At 39.9% G+C, this 21,355-nt stretch overlaps 1 protein-coding gene across 6 annotated transcripts in view; it reads left to right on the forward strand.

Moving 5' to 3' along the window:
- The first annotated feature begins 4,709 nt into the window (after positions 1–4,709).
- Positions 4,710–21,355, forward strand: part of Dguok (deoxyguanosine kinase) — a 61,708-nt gene continuing 45,062 nt past the window's right edge. For 3 of the 6 annotated variants that reach the window (XR_781712.3, XR_781713.3, XM_010631540.3), the window contains exons 1-3: positions 4,710–4,929; positions 14,804–14,916; positions 15,643–15,699. Coding sequence is in view for 3 of the 6 variants with exons in the window: in XM_010631540.3 (XP_010629842.1) it covers positions 4,764–4,929; positions 14,804–14,916; positions 15,643–15,699 (336 nt within the window). In the remaining 3 variants the exon portion in view is untranslated. The remainder of the gene's footprint in view (positions 4,930–14,803; positions 14,917–15,642; positions 15,700–21,355) is intronic. The other 3 variants (XM_010631539.3, XR_781714.3, XM_010631541.3) reach the window with 3 other exon arrangements.

Raw genomic sequence — 21,355 nt, forward strand, 5'->3', positions numbered from 1 at the left:
AAGCACAGGGAACTTCAGTGACAGACATCTCTCTTTTTCCATCACCTTACTTGCCCTCTGAGGGTGTGGTTTGGGTGAGGAGTATGTTTTCAAAAGCTCTTAGAGGATTTCAGTCTTAGGAAAGGTTTTCCAGAAGCAGATCCTAAAATGAGGAGTTACACTCAAATGACTTATTAAAAGGGAGAGGCAGAAGAGGAAATGAGAGGAAGCCAAGCAAGGGGGTGATCTCAGGTAAAGGCAGCTCAGAAGGCAACTTTAGCCTGATCCCCACCAGGGACCTCTGGCTTTCACAGTCCCACACCTGCCAGCAATTAGGATGTAAAACTCTTAGATTTCCATGTGTGCACCCATAGGCTGAAGGCAGACCTCTGGAGAGGCTGGGTACTGGAAGCAAAAGCACGGGAAGGTGGCTGGAGGCAATAACACATGCGCGTGCACACGCACGCGCACGCACACACACACACACACACACACACGGACTCTGATGACAGGCAGAGCACTGATACCACCTGCTCTAGAAGTGCACTGGAATTTCCACATGAGGGGGAAGACGGGCAAGACCGGGTCATACCCTTCTCTCTCTCTCCCATACCCATTTGACTCCCCCATCCCTATCTCCAATCCTACCCCACTCCTGCCCTACTTAAATAAAGATTCTCTTATGGATGTCAGGATAGCAGCTGCTAAGAGAGAATGACAGTGGCTTGAAGAAAGTGAAAAGCAGGTGCTATAAGTCAATTCTCCCTCTTAATTCTCAGCACCAAGACAGTAGAATCCAAAGAGCATTTTATTATTATTATTTTTTTCTTTTTTGCAGTGCTGGATTTGGAATCCAGGGGCTTGTACATACTAGGCGAGAGCTACCATTGAGCTACATCCTCAGCCCTCAAGACCATTTTCTCCTCGTCCCTACCCCTGCCCCAGTACTGGGGATTGACACAGGGCCTTGGCACTGAACCACATGCCCAGACCTGCTACCTTGTTTGTTTTGAGACAGAGTCTCACTAAGTCATTGAGTTTCCCACGCTGGGCTTGAAATTTCAGTCCTTCTGCCTCAGTCTTCCAGAGTGCTGGGATTATAGCCATGTGTCACCACATCTAGCTAAAGCCTACATTGTTAACCACCTCCCCATATGCCTCCTTTTATGATTAAGTGTAGCAGTCAGAGTTCATTAAGCAGAACAGAAGCATCATAGGTATTATGGGGATAAAAAATTTATTTCAGGAATGAAACTTTACCCAAAGGTAGGGGGAGCTGTGAAACTGAAGGTCTTCCAGGAATTGTAAGATAGAGAAGGGTCACTGCTGTGTGGAAGACTAAATGAGATGTGTCTGCTGGGCTCATCTGTCTGTCATTATTGACTACAGAGATCTTCCCAGAGGAAGAGTTGGTGTTCTCATTCTGCCTTCCAAATTTCACACCAGGTTCTCTTTTGGCTAATTCTAGGAAGTGCTCTGATGGAAGAGCATTCCTGAAATACTTGTCCTAGGTTAACCAAAGCAAATTAGCACAGTTAGAAAATCATTGATATAAATGAGATGTAGCTGACAAAAAGTCCTAGCGGCTGAAGTCATATATTTTTCTATCTCCCATTTTAATGGCTGCATGGTGCTTTATGTAGTATTGATCAGCCTTTAATTTACCACAGTAGCATTTACAAACATTTAAAAAGTAGTAAAGCCTTCTGAGGAATACACAGAGAATCGGACACATGGTAGATACTCAGCAAATATTGGATAAATGAGTGGATGTTGAATCCCAGCAGGAAATATCAACTTAAATGTCAAACTCTGGCAGATATCTGACAGCACCCCTCCTACCCCTGCCTGCTGGGAGCAGGAAAGACCTCATTTTCCCACATAAGTGGGAGGCAATTCTCTTTCCACGGTGCCACTACTTTGTCTTGCTGTCCCAAGCTGGGATGAAAACACAGCTTCCTGCTGCCAGTAAGAATGGATTCCACCCTTTTTTTGTATCTTCCTTGTTCATGATTTCTTTAAGTGCCCTTCTCAGGCACAGATATGGGGCCCCAACACCTGTGTTTGTTCCATTAGACCTTATCCCTTGGCCATAGCTGATTGGACAGATGTTAAATGCCTGACCACAGCAGGGCTAGCTGGATTCTCCCAGGAATTTGGAGATATATCCAATCTTTATGCATGGTATAATGTATATTCAAAGAAATATGAATAACTAAAGGAAGATAGAAGAATCATTACTAATGATAGTATTTGAATAATTTACAAGCAATTAGGCAAACAACATTTTAGATTAACTTAGACTTACATAAAAAATAAGAAATAAAAACTTTTAGAAACAACCTAAAGAATGAAAAAATATTCACAAAGCATTCATATCCAAAGAACAATAAAGAACACACACACACACACACACACACACACACATCAAAACAAGTAAAAGAAAACTGATAGAAAAATCAGCATAAAACTTGAACATATCTTTCACAACAGAGGATTCTGAAATGGCCAGTAGAAAGATGTTCAACTTCATTAATTATCAGGAAAAATGAATATTAAACCTGTAATAAGGCATCATCCAGTAGAATGGATAAAATGAAAAAAAATGTTGACAAAGTCATCTGTTGATCAAAATGTGGAACAACCAGAACTGTCGGTCACTGACGGTGTCTTTGTCAATTGATAGTCAGACACTGTGGAACTATTTGCTACTTGGGAATATTGACTTAAACTAAATATGCATATAATTTAGCATGCAACAGTTGCATTTCTAGATATATATCTAGGAGAAATGTATATTTTTGTTAATAAAACGCACACAAGAATATTATAACAACATTGTTCATTATGGCTCATATCTAGAAACTCCCAAATGTTTATCAGTAGTAGAATGGATAAAATGCATTGGGCTATAATGACACAGGGGTATACTCTGTAGCAGTGAGAAGGAATGAACTACAAATACTACATAGAACATAGATGAATTTTACAGATAATATGTTCAGTGAAAGTATGTGTTAGATTATTTCATTTATATACAGAAGCAGCAAAACTGATCTTTGCTGTTATCCCTTGGCCATAGAAATCAGGAACAGATTAGTTGCCTGTCTGCACCTCAATCTACAATTTCCTCATTTGACCTTCACAATGACCCTGAGGTAGCTCAACCCTGAGTATATAGAGAGCCTAACTTTTTTGCATGAACCTTTCCAAGTCAAGTTTACACCGGCAAAGAAATGTAAGCAGTATTTTTACACAAAGGTGGCTGCAGGAGTGGGGGTGGGAATGGATGGACTTTGGCTACTCTGATTTTCATCAGTGCCTCACCCATGTTGTCCGAAACAAATTTTCATTGTTTTTAAAAAATAACATGCCTAATATACAGATGTAACTTTAGCCATCTCATATAACATCAATATAAGAAAAAGGGGATTGGGGATTTAGCTCAGTGGTTCTGCCACCTGCCTTGCAAGTGCAAGGTCCCCAGTTCGATCCCCTGTACAAAAAAAAAAAAGGCTTCTGGCTTTCACACTTAGCTTCCAATGATGAATGTAACTGTACTGCATACCTAAAATGTACCAATAAACTCAATGAGAAAAAAAAAAAAAGAAAAAGGGACTATGCTTTCTATGCAGTTTCAAGACAGAAGTCACAGGCCTTCCCAAACCACCCTGAAACCAGAGCCCAGTCTCCTAAAACCTCCTACTTGCAGGTGCTGCCTGTTGTTGTTTTGGCTTCTCCAGATTTGACTCCAGTGGTCTAAGCAATGGGGACTGGAAGTGAACTACTGACAATATTTTGTAAATCATTACTTCAGTTTGTTTTGACGTTGGGTGTGCAGCTGAAGTCCCTGTCTCTCCGCGGTGCACAGTTTACCCATAGCAGGATACGGGTTTTGTACACCTGTTCGTCTCTACTCTGGGCTCTTCTCATCCTTTTACAAACCTCATTCTGAACGCCCCCACCGCCCATCTCACCCTGCACTTCACCCCGCCCACAGAACCCAAACTGTCAGGCTTAAATGAGTCCCAGTCATCCTGAGCCTCCACCGCCTTTTTTTGGATGGGATTCTTTGGTTATTACGTAAATCAATTGAGCGAACATTTATTTATTCCGGAAGCAAAATAAAAGATGGGATGTAATCAATGAACTCATTTGTTACTTTATTCGATAATATGCCATCATTGTGCTGGGAATTACAGAGAATTGGAAAAAGTGATTTTTCTGTAGGGCTGGGGATTTAGTGGTTCTGCCGCCTGCCTCGCAATCGCAAGGTCCCGAGTTCAATCCCTGGTACCAAAAATTAACAGCAACAGCAACAACAAAGAAAACAAAAAAGTGATTTTCTGTCATCAGATTGTGTTATTTTCCTGCTTAAAACCCTTCAGTTTCTTCCCTTATTAGAATAAAAAATAGACAACAAATACCTGGGTTAAAATAACCTTTTAAAAATTACTCATTTTTATTTGTCTAGAAAAACGCAAAAGTGATGATTGTGGATTATCTCTCTTTTAAAATGTTATTTGTCCAATAAAGAAAAACAGAAGGCCGGTTACCACCTTGCAACTCCACTTAACAGCAAACTTCCGTACACCTACATAAAACCTTTTTCTTTCAAAGCTTTTCTAAAACATCGCGAGAACTGACGGTTTTTTTTTTCCGGCCCCCTCCTTCTCCTCCAGCTCAACCCACCCACTTCCTGCCCAGAGCTTGCCTGACGTCAGAGGCGCACGTGAGCAGCGTGAACAGCGGTACCTAGGGCGGAAGTGCTTTCGGCGGAAGTGATGCCTCCGCTAAGCGTGGGTAGGATGGCACCTGTGCGGCTCTTTCTAAGTCGGTTTCGAACGCCCTTCAGTTCCATGGCCCAGAAGCCACTCGAGGGCGTGCCCTCCTCCAGGGGCCTGCACGCGGGGTGCGAGCCCCGAAGGCTGTCCATCGAAGGCAACATTGGTAAGAGCCAGAAAGTGACTGCCAAGCCTTGGCCACTGCTAAGCAGGTGTTTGAGAGTCTGGGAAAGGCAACTGGGCTTGGAATCCTCCCTTCATCCCCGGTCTCAGGAGACTGAGTGGCCGGCTTGTTCTGAGATTTCAGGGCTCTTCTCTTCCCATAGAGCACTGTGGATCTTTGCTGCTTAGACTTTTAAAACCCAACCCTCAGTATTTGCCCGAAGAAACACATTTTTGGGGGTGTAAAAGCCACGCAGGCTATAGATAGAACAGTTACTCTAGTTGTTTTATTAGAAGGTTAAACTAGAAGGGACGAACAGTACAGCAGTACAGTTTTGTTTTTGTTTTTTGTCCCTGGGATCGAACTTGGGACCTTGCTCTTGAAAGGCAGGTGGCAGAAACACTAAACTAAATCTCCGGCCCTACAGTTGTCTTTTAACTGGATATCTTCTAATATTCTATCTGGCAACTCTTAACTCGAAGAGCTCCTAAACTTCAGTCATTCAGTTAACACTTTTACTGTTTTTGCCATGTCCTTGTGCTAGTTGGACTGTATCACTTTTAAAACTTAAAAGTATGTATTAGAATAAAGACAGTTTTGTTACAAGAGACTCAGTATTTTAGAAGTAATGAAAAAGCGAATGAAAGCAAAACATTTTGACTTAATGTTACTGAATTCTGACTTGATACTTTGCCTAGCAAAGGCACTGAGCCATAAGGCACTTGAAAACTGAAGACGTTCTAGCAGCAAGCAAAATTTTCATTTTATTCGTTCAACAAGTCACCTTTTGAGCAGCTTATATATGCTAGTACTGTTCTTGGTCCTGAAGATAAAACTGTGGACAGAATAAAAATCTGCTCTTATGGAACTCTAATGGGGGGGGGAGAGAATAAATGATACTTTGAACAAGGTACACAGTATGTTAGCAATGAGTATGATGGAGAAAAATCAGGTGAGGGATTGAGGGAAGTTGTCATTTAAGATAGGGTGGTTAAGGCCTCACAGAGAAAGTGATAATTTGATAAAAATGAAGAATGAGAGAGTGAACTATGTGGATAACCAGAAGCATCTTCCAAGAAAGGGGAGGAGCAAGTAGAAAAGTGGTGAAAAAGTGCTCAGGAAATAGAAAGGAACCCATTGTGGCTGGAGAAGTGTAAAGGAGAGAGTGGAGAGAGATGAGGTCAGATGTGTAAAAGATGGCCAGATTGTGTAGACCTTAGTGTCCACCATGGGCTTTTTATCTGTTTGGGACAAGCCATTGGATGGTTTGAGGAGTCAAGTGACCCCCCCCCCCAATCACCTGGCTGATATTTGAAAGTAGAAGGTGTTAGGACATTGTAATGATAGGTATAGACCAAGATGAAAGCCACATTTGAAAGTAGTGCTAGTGGATTTGGTGACAGATTGTGTGAGATAAAGAGAGGGGTTAATGACTCCCAATTTGGGCTATACAACTTGAAAGATAGAGTTCAGATATTGTTAAATGGAGAAGATAGAGAAGAACAGATCAGTGGGTGTCAAGATTTATGTTTTAAGCCTAATGTTAGGCTTTTATATGCCTGTTTGAAATCCAGATGGAAGTGTTAAATAGACAGTTGGATATGAGTTTAGAATTCAGAGAATCCCTGGATTAGAGCTGTACATGCAGATGATACTTAAAACCAGGACTGTGTTCATGGAAGGTACTGAGGGCTGGGACATAGAGATGCTAAGAGATTGGGGAGATGGGAAGGAGCAAGTAGACAAGACTGACAAGCAGTGATTACTGCGATAGGAGGCAAAAAAAAATAATAATAATACCCTAAAAGCCAAGTAAGGAGGGTATTCAGAGTGGGGAAATGATCAATTGTATAATACTGTTTCAGTAAATGAAGGTCTTAGAGTAAAAGCCTGATTGGTGTAGACACAGAGAATGGCGGGTGAGGAATTGGAGACAGAATTAAGACAACTGGAACATTTCCTAAAGAGAAGTCATGGGGTGGTTTCTGAAATTGGAAGAGAGTTTGAGAATTTTTAAATTCTGTTTTTCTTTTCAAGAGGAATGAGTACATGTTGATAAATTAATAGAAATGGTCTTGTAGGGCTGGGGATTTAGCTCAGTGGTTCCGTCACCTGCCTCCCAAGTGCAAGGGCCTGAATTTAACCTTGGCTAGGAGCACAGTTTATCCCTGGTGGCATGAGGGATGATCGAACATATGAATTGACTCGGGCAGGTGTGCTGGGAACTTGGAAGTCTTTTTGATTGTGTTAGTTTTTACAGTGAAATAGGCAGAAAGGTTATGAGTGAATTCCAGGAAAGAGGAGAAGACAAAATTGTCTTGTAATTGAGTGAGAGAATTGTCAAATTGCAAGGCAGCGCTAAGGACCCACTTGAAATTAATGGTCTTAAATGTAAATCGAGACTAGTCACCCACAGCTGTGTGTTTTTTCCTCCAGCCAGATGAGAAACGTTGAAAAGAATGAGAAAGGAAAGTTCTGCAACCTGCCAGATGGTGTTACTTAAAGATGTTCTATCCTGTATTTTGAGAAGCTCATCCTCAAAAAAAGCTCTGTTCTCAGACCCCAGAAGTACTTCACAAATAAGTACTTTGGTCATCAGTAAAGTTTGAGCTCCCATTTGCTTCCTTACCTGGCCAAATTTCTGTGCAGCTTTCTTGCTTTCTCATGCCTGAGAGGCTTACTGAGCAGCTGCTATGAGTCTACCCTCATGCTGAGCACAGCAGTGAATGTAATACAGCTCCTGCTCTTCAAAGAGCTCACAGCTGAAGGCAGAAGCTGTATGATTTCCATACTGTGTGATGAGATCTGTGATTGGGCATAGAAACTCAGAATCTTCAGTTGGAATTCCCAGAGAGAAAAGAAGAGGGAAAAGTGCTCCAGGCATAGGAGGTAACATTTGCAAAGACAGTGAAGGGTGAAGAAGTACATGCAGTTTTGAGAAAAGGAAAATGTTTGAATGAATGTGCTTGGAGTTTAAGGGTCCCCTGAGAAGGTGGCAGAGCCAGAGTTTCAAAGGGAGGGTAGGATATGCCAGGTATTGAAGAGACTATAGACCATGCTAGGAATTTATTCTTTTGGCAATAGGCAATGGAAGACTTGAAGTGAGTATGTATGATGAGTAGATTAATGTTAAGAAGGAAATTTGCTGTAATGAGTGAATAGAAAGCTCCATAAAGCAGACATTTTCTTTGTCTTGTTGCAGAAGTATCCATAATGTTTTGCATCCCATTTGTTTATCAAATGAATAAATAAATTGGAATACTCTAGTTTTGTGGTTATTGCAATAATTGGAGAAGAAAGGATGCAGTCCTGAACAGAGGAACAGAAGGGCCAGAGAAGTGAAGATTTGAGGGAGATTTAGGAAGTGGTATTAACAGGACTTGGTGGCTACTTGGAAGTGATGGATAAAGAGAAGAAAAGGAGGATGATACAAAAGAAGGTTTATAATTTGGATACTAGCTCTAAAAGCAGAGGAGGGAGGGCAGGGAATTTAGCTCAGTGGTTCTGCCACCTGCCTCGAAAGTGCAAGGTCCTGAGTTCAATCCCTGGTACAAAATAAATAAATAAAAGCAGAGGAGGGAGTAAAGGAAGAGGTGGTCTGGGAGTGATAAAAATGGCCTATTTTGTGTGAGATGCCTATGAGACATATCCTTGGGCCTATTGGAATCTGTCTGAAGTCAATAGAGTCTGGAGATGAAGGCTGAGATTTCAGATATGGAAGATGTTGTCTGATGGGGGTTGTTGAAAAGCCTTGGAAGTGAATGCAGCTGACAAGGAAAGTGTGATGCAAAGTGGATTGGGGGACTTAATATGACTCCTTTTACTTTCATCTCCCATTATTCTCCATCACCCCACACCCCCAATTGACACCCTCAGACAGAATTAGTAACTCCTCTGTGGGATGTCATAACATTTTGTATCCAGAGCTGTGGCAGCACTTGAGATCTTTTGAGTTTGTTTGAACATTCAACACCCCTAGGTTGGAGTCACCCAGTGTCCTATTCATTTTTGTATCCCAGGCACGGTATCCCTGGACTGGCCCATTGTACTCATTCAGTGATTACCAGCTTCTTGAATCCTATTCTGTGATATCCATGTGAAAGTTAGTCATTGGTACCCATAGAGGAAATATACTAAACTTTTTTGGATGAAGATTTATATGTTGTTCTTACTATGTTACCCAGACCAGTCTTGAACTCCTGAGCTCGAGTGATCCTTCTGCTTCAGCCTCCTGCCTAATTGGGGCTATAGTATGAGCCACCACACTCAACTGTATCCTGTTTTTTAAGTCAAGAGTTAATATTTTCTCCAGTCACAGGTGGCATCCTGAAACAAATTGGGATGAGAGTACCCATTTGGGAGTCCTGAAAAGGAGAAGGTGAACTCTGGTCCTCTAAGAAGTTAGATAACATTTAAAGGGACATTTCTTGTAGTCCTGCCAGTCTAGCTCCTGTTACTGTGATCCCACAGTTACAGACAGCAGCCTGGATGAAAATAGATCAGTGGAGTAGCAATCCATGGCATTTTGCATGACTTATGAAACCATATGCAGTGAGTAACTGAAAGTCAAAAGCTTGGTTCCTAGAACCCTTCACATCTAAAAAATAGAATAGCTAGCCTATCTTTTAATATGATTCATCATTGAAGTGTATTATCATCATCCAAAGCCAGTTGTTCTATGAATACAAACCTAAATTGAAGGATTGCTTTATGAAATATGTGTCAGTGAATCTGTGACCATTCTCAAAGACCCAGCCAGACAAGAGGAAACTGTTTTATTCTTTTCAGTCTAGGGACTTGTACATAAAGCAAAATAAACCTTTCCTATTCTTCCAGAACTTAAAATTAGATATTACCATCACTAATACATCTTTTACTTTTATTGAGTACATTGTCCAAAGAATCCTGGGGGCAGGGAGAACCTATTTATTTCAAACATTGATACTGGATTTTTTTGTTTCTGTGATTGGCCTCATTCCATCCATCCACCTATATTCTTAGTTCTTAGCTAGATACTCGGGATACAAAGGCAGTAAGGTACAGTCTGTATCTTCAAAAGCAGTCTCCCAGTCTAGCTGGAGAGAGTGATGAGTGAACAAATAATTACAGTGTAATACCTTGGTAAGCCAGAGCAGTTGGTAATTAACTCTGCCTGTGGATGAAATGGAGCTGGAGAGAGTTCAAGGCTTCACAGCGAAAGTGGCAGTGGAAAGATGAATCACTGGGTAGGCAGAGTGAGGGAGGAGGGCATGTTGGATCAGTGAGGCTCTTTCATGCTGAATGAGTAAGTTTGCATCATACTCTGGAAGCTGTGAAGACCCTTTAATTTTTTTCCCAGTAAATAATTTCCCATGAAAAGAAAATAAAAGGAACTAAGTTCTTTTAAGCATGCTGACTGATTTGTTTGCCCAGGATACTTCTAAGCTCAGAGCCTGTATGATCCGGAGTACTTAGTCTCTAGGTTGGGAAAGAATAAGTTCCTTGAGGGCAAGATCTCAGCCTAGTTTGTCATTTTAGCTGTAGTACCTGCCATTAGTACCTTCTCCATAGATATCTATTGATTGAATGGATATAGCATCAAATGCAGTCACTGGAATAGACTAAATTTCCTTTGGGAGATTTTTTTTTTTAAGATACTAGTTTTATGTTTACTGCCTTTTGGTTAAGGATTTCAGAATTGGATTTTTTTTTCTCATGTCTTTAATCTTGTTTAGGAAGAGAAAATGCCTAGAGGTGACAGTATATTTAAGAAATTGCTACGAAATACAACTGTGTTAAATTTTAAATAATGGAATATATAATTTTGGGTATTACATCAGATACTGTCTTGATACTAGATTTTAGAATAATGTAGCTATGGCTGTAATTATATTATTTTGGGTTTTACATCAGATACTTCTTACTGCTGGATTTTAGCATAATATATTGATAGCCATAATATTGTAATTCAGAGAAAAACTTGTGGGAAGAAAAACCCATGGATTGAGAAAAGATGAATATTGATAATGGAGCTCCTTGGTCTAACTTATGGAATGACATTCTAGGAGCTAATGAAACTCAGTGTGTTGGGCCGGGAATATAGCTCAGTGCTTCCGCTGCCTGCCTCGCAAGCGCAAGGTCCTGAGTTCGATTCCCAGTACCAAACCAAACCAAACAAAACGAAACTCAGTGTGTTGAAGTAATGTGCTTGTAAGAAAGTACTTCCAACATTCTTTAAAGTCATGGCACAAAAAATAAAGTGCCCTAAAAACCAAGGCCCAAGGGAAGGTTTAATGCTGCTTGTGAGGTTATCCTACTTCACAAACTTCATCAAACCTCTAAGCCTCTACTATATATTGAAAAATAATAATTAAGCTGGCATCTAACTCATTTGTGCTAAGTCTGAGTTAAGGGTATCATAAGAGGCAATAGCCAGAGGAAGTGAAGCTTTCTGTACTCATGGGTCACTAGGAAGAACCAAATCACTGCTCTTCTAAGCACCTTTAAATTGGGCACACATGAAGACATTTGTCTTTGATAAAACAAAGACGCCCAAGCAAGAAGAAACCTTTTCTGATACCACAGCACTGGAAAAGGAATACTGTCTCAAGTTTCCCCAACCAACCTCCATACCAGGGATCAAACTCAGGTCCTTGCGCTTGTGAGGCAGGTGTAATGCCACTGAGCTAAATCCCTAGCCCTTCTCTGGTTGTAGTATAAATAAACTTTGAATTATTATTATTTTTTAATCCACATCTCTGGGTAGCACAGCTCAATTCCAGTGGAATTCATTTAGGAAGTATTCATTGCCTTGTGGTAAATTACCTAGGTTTTCCCAGTCCTTGCAACATGGATGGCCATCTCTCAGGACCTTCCACCACTGCTTAATGTCATTGTGTGCTGAAACTGGCTCCTGATTACTAAATTGGTTTTCCAGAAGCCTTGGAATGGGAATGGGGTCCAGAGTGCTCTGGGTATCAGAAGTGATTGTTCCAGGAATCGGAATCATATATTTTCCCATTACATCTACTTTGTTGGCATTCTGAGCTTTGTGTGTTTAAATGGCATGAGTTGGATTCTGAGTCCAGCCTGCCCTTAGATGAACTAATAGTGTCTGATCTCAGAGGTGAAGTTGACATTGCTTAGCCCTCAGAGCCCTTCCCTTCTAACAGTATTTTCGGTAATCATTTTTCACTTTTTTTTTTTCAGCTTTAATTGAGTTTATTGGTACATTTTAGGGATACAGTACAGTCACATTCATTGTTGGGATCTTGTACCTCTACATGACAAGTCTTGATTCTCATTTTTTCCCCTTACCTCTGCCCTCCCTTCACCCCCTCCTCCCCTCCCCATTTTTCACTTTTAAAAAAATGCCAACAATTCTAATGTTCATTCCTAACCATTCAACAAATCAACTACCTTTATCTTTCTACATTATTTAAAGTAGCTTTTCAGCCTGTAGGCAGGGACCATATTTCATATTTATTGAACAACCTGCAACCCAAATATTAATCACCAGGCCAAAAATTTTTAAGCTAGGGCCTAGTCAGGGCAGGCAGGTATTTGAAAATATACAAACTCAACCAGTTGGTAACTGACCAGCATGAATGTGTGGGCTCTTGTGCTGAGACATCAGCACTCCTGATCAGTAACCACTGTGGCTATAACATTGACTAAAAGGGTTCTTCCCACTTCTTTTCCTTGGTTTGTCGTGAGCTAGAGAAGTCCTGAACTTCATGGAAGAGGGAAGACCTTGGCCTTGGCAGGGGAAAAGATTTAGGCATGGGTATAGAAGAGCAGGAGAAGGTACTTACTCACTAGTGTACGAAGAGCCAAATGAAAAGGCACATACAAATTGGGTGGAGTGGGGACTGAGAGAAGGGCATGACTACAAAATGCACACATTCATATTGTTCTTATCCTGTTATTCTGAGAGGATTTGGGGTGGTAATAAATGTCACATATTGGATGTATGGGCTCTTGTGCTGAGACATCAGCACTCCTGATTAGTAACCACTGTGGCTGATAAAATTGACTAAAAATGTTCCTCCCACTTCTTTCCCTTGATTCTCTTTGCATTCCTCTGGAGGCTAAAACTCACGGAAGAAGGACTTCTGATAGAAGTGATTGAACTCTGAATACACTGAAGGTTCATTTTTGGGAATTCTTCACAAATATAGGTGTCAGAGGGAACCAGAATTATTGTGTTGTGTGTCTTATTTGTTAAGCCAGGACATTAGACTGGACTTTGTTTTCTACCCTGCAGGAGCCTTATCTTCTACCTGAAGAAATAGTTATCATTGCAGTGATGGAGTCTCACCCCCAGAATACCAAGCCAAACACAGAGGAATCCAGTTGAGAGGCATCAGGGTCTGGAAAGCCTTCACACAGAAGGGTCTTCTGATCAGAACCTTGAAAACTGAGTAGGAGTTGGCCAGGTGAGGAGAAGAGGAATGCCAAGTCACATTTACAGGAGAAAACATGATATGATTGAAGTTGTGAGGAGTTTAGTCCAGTAGGAGTACAGGAAAGCTGAGGTGGAAGAGGCATATACAAAGATCAGATCTTGCATCTCAGAGACTATGCTAATGGTTCCGATTTTTATCATTAAGGCTATTGGGGGCTGTTAAAGTATTTTAAGCAGTGTTTTCTGTGCAGTATGGCTGCAGTGTGGAGGTTGGGATGAGTAGAATAAGGCTGGAATTGGAGATGCATGGGATGATGAGAACTTGGTCTTGAGCATGAAGGTATAAGTGGAGAGAAAAGAGCAGATGGGGAAAAGATGGCAGCAAGTGCAAAGTGACTAATGGCTACTTGAGATTTGGCAGAGGAGAAAGATGTTCTGACTGTGAGTGGATGATACTGTTATAACCCAAGTGTTGAATACAGGAGGAGGCCCAGTTTGATGAGAAGAATGGTGAGCTCATTTGGGGAATATATTGACTTTGATTCATGGGATGCCCAAATGGAGCTTTCTGGAGGGCATTGTCTGGAGCTCAGGGGAGATATGAGCAGATACTGGTGTAAATGACAAAAGATGACCTGAGTGTTTGGTACTAGGTTGATTACATTCTTAAATATTTTTCAAAGCAACCACTACTTTCCATCCTCTTCATCCATCTCCTTCAGTAAGCTACTGTTATCCTTTGATCTGCCTGTTTCAGCCCATTCTTACACAGATGCCAGAGTGATCCTTTACAAATGGGAAGGAATTTTCAATTTCTTTGCCTAACACCCATTGTCATTGACTTCCTTTTTGCCTTAAAATAAAAATCAGACCTTCTTACAATGGTTGCCAGGTCCTGTGTGACCTGGCCTTGGACTCCTTGTCTGTTTGGCTTCCCCCATGTCAAGCTACTGTTCTTCCTCATTCACTCATGCTGTAATGTTGCTAGCTTATTCCAGAGCTTCATACTTTTCTGTTTAGTTGTTTACCAAATTCTTTCTCCTTTTACACCATTGTTCATGCCACCCTCTGCATAGATTATCCTTCCTCCATTCTTAGCCTGGCTAATTCCTCATCTTTCAGGTCTTACCTCAGATATTTTTTCAAAAGAGAATCCCCTGACCTCCTGAGCTATGGTTTAAACTTTATGATGTATGTAATTGATTTCATCCACTTTTGATGGATGTTACATTTTCAGCTCTATTAAGATATGTTTGCCTCTGGGAGGTGGAGACTTTTAAATTGCCAGTCAAACCTTGAAGGAATTTTTCTTCTCTGTTGCCTGTATTCATTATAATGACTCTAGTAGCATGGCCAGACCCATCATCACGTCTGACGACAGTATGGCTGCTGGCACTCCTGCCCCTTGAGTGGAGCATTCATGGTAGAGTGTAGTTATCTTTCTTTAGCTTGATTTGAAAACAATCCCAATACATGGTGTTTGCATTACAGCTGTGGGAAAGTCTACCTTTGTGAAGTTACTCATGAAAACTTACCCAGAGTGGCACGTAGCTACAGAGCCTGTAGCAACATGGCAGAATATCCAAGCTGCTGGCACCCAAAAAGTAAGTTTTCAGTTGTGGTGGGTAGTTGCAAGCATGGGTGAGTAATCTAATTGTAATAATTTAATTTTCTCTGAGGAGTTGAAGTAGCCCACTTTGAGTCTCCTTTTTAAAATAATTTCATGCCAGCCATGGCATACTCCTGTAATCCCAGCACTTGAGTGGCTGAGGCAGGAGGATTATTGTGAGTTCAAGGCCAGCCTCGGCTACATTGTGAGTTCAAGTCCACCCTGAACTGCATAGCAAGATTCTGTCTCAAAATAAACCATATATAGCCAGGCATAGTGGCACATGCCTATAATCCCTGCACTTGGGAGGCTGAGGCAGGAGGATCACTGTGAGTTCGAGACCAGCCTGGGCTACATAGTGAGTTCCAGGTTAGTCTCAACTACATAGTGAGACCCTGTCTAAAAAAAAAAAAAAACAAAACAAAAAAACCCCACAAATATATATGTATTTATATATATATATAGTGACTTCATTTTAGAAAAAGCCGACCACATACACCACTGAAGATATGACCTGTTTGAATATGTTTCATTTTGATTTTGTGGTTTTTATATATCTGTACTCTATAAGTGTCTGCCTCTGTTCTGTGTGGTTTCCAAAGCATGTCCAACCATTCTACCTTTGAAGATGAATTTTGTCATTCCTATTGTTAAGTATTTATATTATTACTAAAGCTGACCATCAGAATTAATAGTGATAGTTTCTTTAACTTTTTTGTAGTCTCAGAAATTGGAAGGGACCTTACAGAGCAGCCTGTCATACTCTGAATCAGAACAGGTAATAGCTGACATTGATAAAGTACAAACTGTTCATAAATCAGATTCATTTGAAATCCCACAAAGTGAGTCTTTACAGTACACCTGTGAATCCTGTATAGTGCATCTGTGAAAGTTCACAACTCAAATGTTCATAACTCAGGGACTTACTGTATTATGTGCCAGGTGTTTGATTTATACCTCATGGCTTTGGTCCTGTTGTCTTGTTACTGCTTTGACAAGGGCCATGGAGTTGGTTTTGACACCAGCCGTACCAGTGTGAATAGGGAAAGACCTATGTAGACATGAACTTTAGCATAACTGAGGGAGAGGCAGCCCTGTGCCCCCGTTGGCTGTGTATATTTCTCCTGCAGCCATTTGGGAAATTCCGTGAATGGCTCAAGGTTTGTTTTATCAATTCTAATTGTCAGACAATTCTTCATCATGTTAAAGTGCATTGACCCCTGACTGGACTCATGGTTCAAGTTCTACCTCTTAGCTCTTAATTTTTCCACATGGTAACCATTACTGTAGAATGCTGTGATATACCCTACTCCTCCTCTCCCTCTTAAGTCTTACCTCTTTAAGGTAAACACCTCCAGTTTCCCTCCAGATTGTTTTTCCTTTCTAAAGTTGATTGTTGAAATGGAGAACTCCAGTTTGTTCATTTTCCATTTCACATATACTCAGAGCCAAACAGGATATTCTGGATGTGGCCTAAATGGTACAGAGTATCACAGAACTTGTTCTGGATGCCATTTTTCTGTTATTCAAACCTAGATTATGTCACCTTTTGTGGAAGACACGTTATTCTTATGGAGTATTTTCAAGTTGTCTCTTTATGCCTTTATATGTGCATGTGTATATATGTACATGTACAATGAAATTTACTTTTTCATTTATAAATTATATATTTTTTCTGGATATGCCACTAATCACCTTTTGGGATTTCAGAATAGTACACAAACTGAACAAATACTTCTTCCTTCAAGAGGTGTAGCTTAGTTCTTCTCCCCTTGAGTAAGAGCTGGACTGAAAGACTTGTTTTCTGTGTTTGTTTGTTTGTTTGTTTCATTTTTTCATTACTAGGAATCGAACCTGGGGCATCATGTATACTGGGCCAGCCTGGTTGGTTAGTTGATTGATTGAGTGAGTATTGATTGAGACAGGGTCTCACTATGTAGTTCAGGATGGATTTGAACCCACTGTGTAACCCAGGGTGGCCTCGAACTTGGGGTGATTCTCCTGCCTCAGCCGCCCAAGTGCTGAGATTATAGGCATGTACTGCCACACCCACCTTAGTTTTTATTTTAAGATAGTTTAGCAAAGTTGTCCCAGTTGGCTGTGGTAGATTAGGGAGGGGAGCATAACACATTTTTTATCATAAAGATGCATAAACATGGGTGTATCGAACCCATGGTTTTTCTTTAGAATATTTCTATTGATTATAATTTTAATTTTATTAGTTTTATTATATTAAACAATGAGTGCTTAATAGGAAAAATCACAAAAATAAAATACTGCATTTTTAATACTTATTGAGTGTTTATAAAACATCAAAATTTTCAACAATTGATTTCGGAAATAAAAACCTGTATGAACTACAGTGAAAATACCAGTAGCACTCTATTGGGAGCAACAAGTCTGTTAACAGCATCATTCAGTTTATTACTATATGAATAAGGACCTGGTGGCTGAGTTCCAGGATAAATTGAAAGCATTAATAAGTCTTTGCATCTATAAGGGCATACATTTTATGCCATATTTTGAAGCTACAGTGGCTATGAAATGCTACAAAATGTTCATCAATAGTCATGTATTCAAATGGTATGTAAATTGTTTGGCAATTACAAATCTGTCAATTACCAAATAGAAGCCAGATTACCAGTTCTTTTTCTTTCTTGTGGCTGGTTTTGTGACCAGACCTCAGGCAATTTTGAGGGAAACCAAATCTCCTCAGTGACATTGTTACTCTGCAAGCATACAGCCTTGCTTTTCCATAAGTCTTATAATCCTACAATTACCATGAGAAAGCCCTGCTAAGTACAGCAGACCAGCTCATGAGGTATTATAATAAATATATCTCTAAGTATGGCTTTTGGTGAATTTAGAACATTTTACTTGTATTTCAGCCTTTCTGTATTTCACATCTTGTACCATGTCATCTGTTACAATTTCCAATATTGAATGGCAGTTCTGGCACTCTGTCCCATAGGTTTCACCCCTACCAAGGTCCTCACTCTATTTTTGGACCTAGTTCTAACATTGGGTTGTTCCATTTGGTTGCATGACCATTTTGCAACATTTTGACTAATGTCAAATATGCACTCATATTGCTATTTTCTTTATCATCTGAATCAAGGAGGTCTTCATTCCCTTTGTCTGTATTAGTCGATTCTTGCTCCATTTCACTGTCACAGGAACTTTGGCTCACATGGCCAACGTCAAAGTTATTATCATCATCATCATCCACCCACACCACTCTTCTGTTATGAAACCATGTGTTTTACCATAATGGATCATTTTCATCATCCATGCATGAGTAAGCTGATGATTCACTTTTGACCTCCTCCAAAAACTTGCAAATCTGGTTTTTCATGTGCCATTGTTCAGAATTAAGTTACTTGTGCCAGAAAAATCAAAAGAAAACTTTTTAAAAAATAAATCCTAGAGTGGTAAGCTGTATTATATTATATCCTGTGTGATGCAGAATCTGTTAGGTGGAGCATAATGTGGGTGAAAGGCCCAGTTTGACATTTTGCACAGGTGCACATACTGCACTTTGTCACAAGTGAGTAAACACAAAGATTGCTTCCTGTATCCCTTAGGGAAAGGCACAGAGATGCACAGCTGGCTACTATTCTAAAATACAAATTTACATTAGAAGAGTATGGTATGGTTATAGTTAACCTACTGCAATACCACAAGAGTTAACTTGAGTGGGAGCACCCAGCTGAATTAAGTCATTGTGGTTCTGGGCATGGATTTGAGGATTGTTGCCTGAATGGCATAAGAGAAGAATGGGAATCTTTTGATTTTCCTGGAGAAGCTTGCTGAGTCTGGTTCTCCTGATTAGCACTCAGCTGTTTTTGTCTTCTCTACGTTGAGGATAGCTGGTGTTCTCTTTGGGGGTGCTCTGGTCATTGCTTTGAGCACAGCTTCTTGGCTCTAGTGCAGCTCCCTCAGCCTTCTGGCACAGATCTTTTGCCTCACTGGCGCAGTCTTTCTAGCTTCCACCACTGGCCTCTGGGCCTTCCTGGTGCAGATCCTTGATACAGACTTACATGAGACCTTGCTTTGGGCTCTAGGCCTCCAGCTAGTCTAGTGGAGGACATCACCATGGGATTTTGGCGTTTGGCTGGACTTGTGTGCAACATTGCCATGAGATCCTTTTGTCTGGATTCTTCAGATCTCTGCCGTGCTGACAGATCTCTTGTATACTTTTGCATATGACTTTTTAGGTGAATATTAATAAAATAATCCTACAAATTATGTGTCCTGTATTAAATGTATTCCCTTCCAAATCCTGACTATAACATTTGCCTTTAACTTGTCCTCCTGCCCCAGCTTCCCAGATAGCTGGGATTACCAGTCATGTACCACTGTGTCTCATAATACTTGTTTTTAGCACCTAGAATGTAGCAGAAATAACAGTGTGACTTTTTAGGGTAGGTCATAAAAGATATTATAGATACTCTGTCATGCTTGGGGGAAGCCAGCTGCCATGTTGTGAAGTCCCATCAGGAAGAATGTATAAGGCAAAGACTGAGGAATCCTGCCAGCAGCTTTGTGAGTGGGTCTCCTGGAAGGCAAATCCCTCAGTCCCAGTACACCACCTTCAGGTGATGGTAGTCTTCGTGGCCACCATCTTTTTTTTTTTTTTTTTTTGGTACTGGGAATTTAATTCAGGGCATCACACTTGCCAGGCAGGCACTTTGCCACTGAGCTGCCTCCCTGGCTCTTGGCCACCATCTTGATTGAAACATCTTGAGAACCCTGAGGCAGAACCAACTAGCTAAACTGCTTCCCAAATTCCTGCCCCAAAGAAACTGATAATGAATGTTTTTGTTTAAGCCACTAAATTTTGGTATCATTTGTTAGGTAGATAACCGATACTCGTGTAAACCCATTATCCACAAGTAGAATTTTTAACATTTTTGTCCTTTTATACTTCTTCCTATAGAGGAGAAAGTGCGTATAGTCACATATACTTACATAACTGGATTATATATAATATATGTATATATTTTGTTAAATGAAATTTGTGAAGAGTCACATGTGTGTGGTGGTGCACGCCTGTGATCCTAGTACACTGGAGGCTGAAATAGGATCGAGAATTCAAAGACAGCCTGGGCAATTTAGCAACACCCTCTCTCAAATAAATAAAAAGTGGTTGCCCGTTGCATGTCGCTTAATAAGTAAAGTTTCCCTTTTATAGTAATGTCATTTTAAAGTCTGTTGGTTATAGTACCTTGAATAATATGGTATTATCATTTATTTATCCAGTCCTTGAAAAATTGGTTTAGTTTTCTAATTTTTCCCCATTATTAACAGTGTTTCAATAACATTCTTATAGCTAGATAGGGGTAAGGGGGACCAGGAATCAAACTCAGAACCTTGTGCTTGACAGACAGGCACAGCACCACTGAGCTACATCCCCAGCCCTACATTTTTTTTTATTAATAGCCGAATTTTGATACTTGTATATTTTCCTAGGATAAATTAGAACTGGAATCTTGATATCCAGAAATTATCTACATTGTTGATACTTGTATTTTGTTTTACAAAATTTTCCTGCAGAGAAGTTGCACCATTTCCTTATACTCTGAGTAATACTAATTTTATTCCTTTGATCCTTGCAATTGTGAGAGATAAGAAAATCTTATTTTATGTTTTTGATTACCAATGAGTTGAACTTTTTTTTTTTTTTTTTTTTGGTACCAGGGATTGAACTCAGGACCTTGCATTTGCAAGGCCGATGTGGCACTGCTAAGCTAAATCCCTAGCCCTGAATTGAACAGATTTTTATCATCCATTTATTAACCTTTAGTGAATTGTCTATTCAATCCTTGCTTTATTTTTTCTATTTGAAATCTTTATTAGAACTCATGTTTATAGTAATTGACTTATACATATTGCTAATTTTGCCCATCATATATATATATATATATATATATATATATAGAAATTTATAGTTTAGTTTTTATGTAATCATATCTGTCCATCTTTTTCTTCATAATTAATACCTTGATATTATTTTTAAAAAATCTCCCACAGCCCAAGATTTTTTAAAAGCAGCCACCTATACATCTTTCTGTTGCTTTTATAGTATTATACTTTATGTGATTTTAAAAGTTGTAGAATTCTTTATTTTTTCCACAAATGGTTAGCTACTTCGAGTAGTTTTCTTCAATTTATTCCCAAGAAGGATATATATATTTTGTTGTTATGGCGACTTGTGTTTTTCTTCATTATCTTTTTTAGTTTTGTTTTCTTTTGTTTTTTTCCAGTAACAGGGATCAAACTCAGGACCTTGTGCTTACAAGGCTGGTGCAGCACCACTGAGCTAAATCTTCAGCCCTTTTCTTTGTTATTTTTTCAAATTAGTTATCACAGATTTGAAGGAAGGCAGCTGATGGCTCTATATTTGACTTTTATGGCTTAATTATCTCTGTTTA

Source organism: Fukomys damarensis, unplaced genomic scaffold (genome assembly GCF_012274545.1).
Source record: "Fukomys damarensis isolate Sample0158 unplaced genomic scaffold, DMR_v1.0_HiC HiC_scaffold_2, whole genome shotgun sequence".
NCBI classification, from domain to species: domain Eukaryota; kingdom Metazoa; phylum Chordata; class Mammalia; order Rodentia; family Bathyergidae; genus Fukomys; species Fukomys damarensis.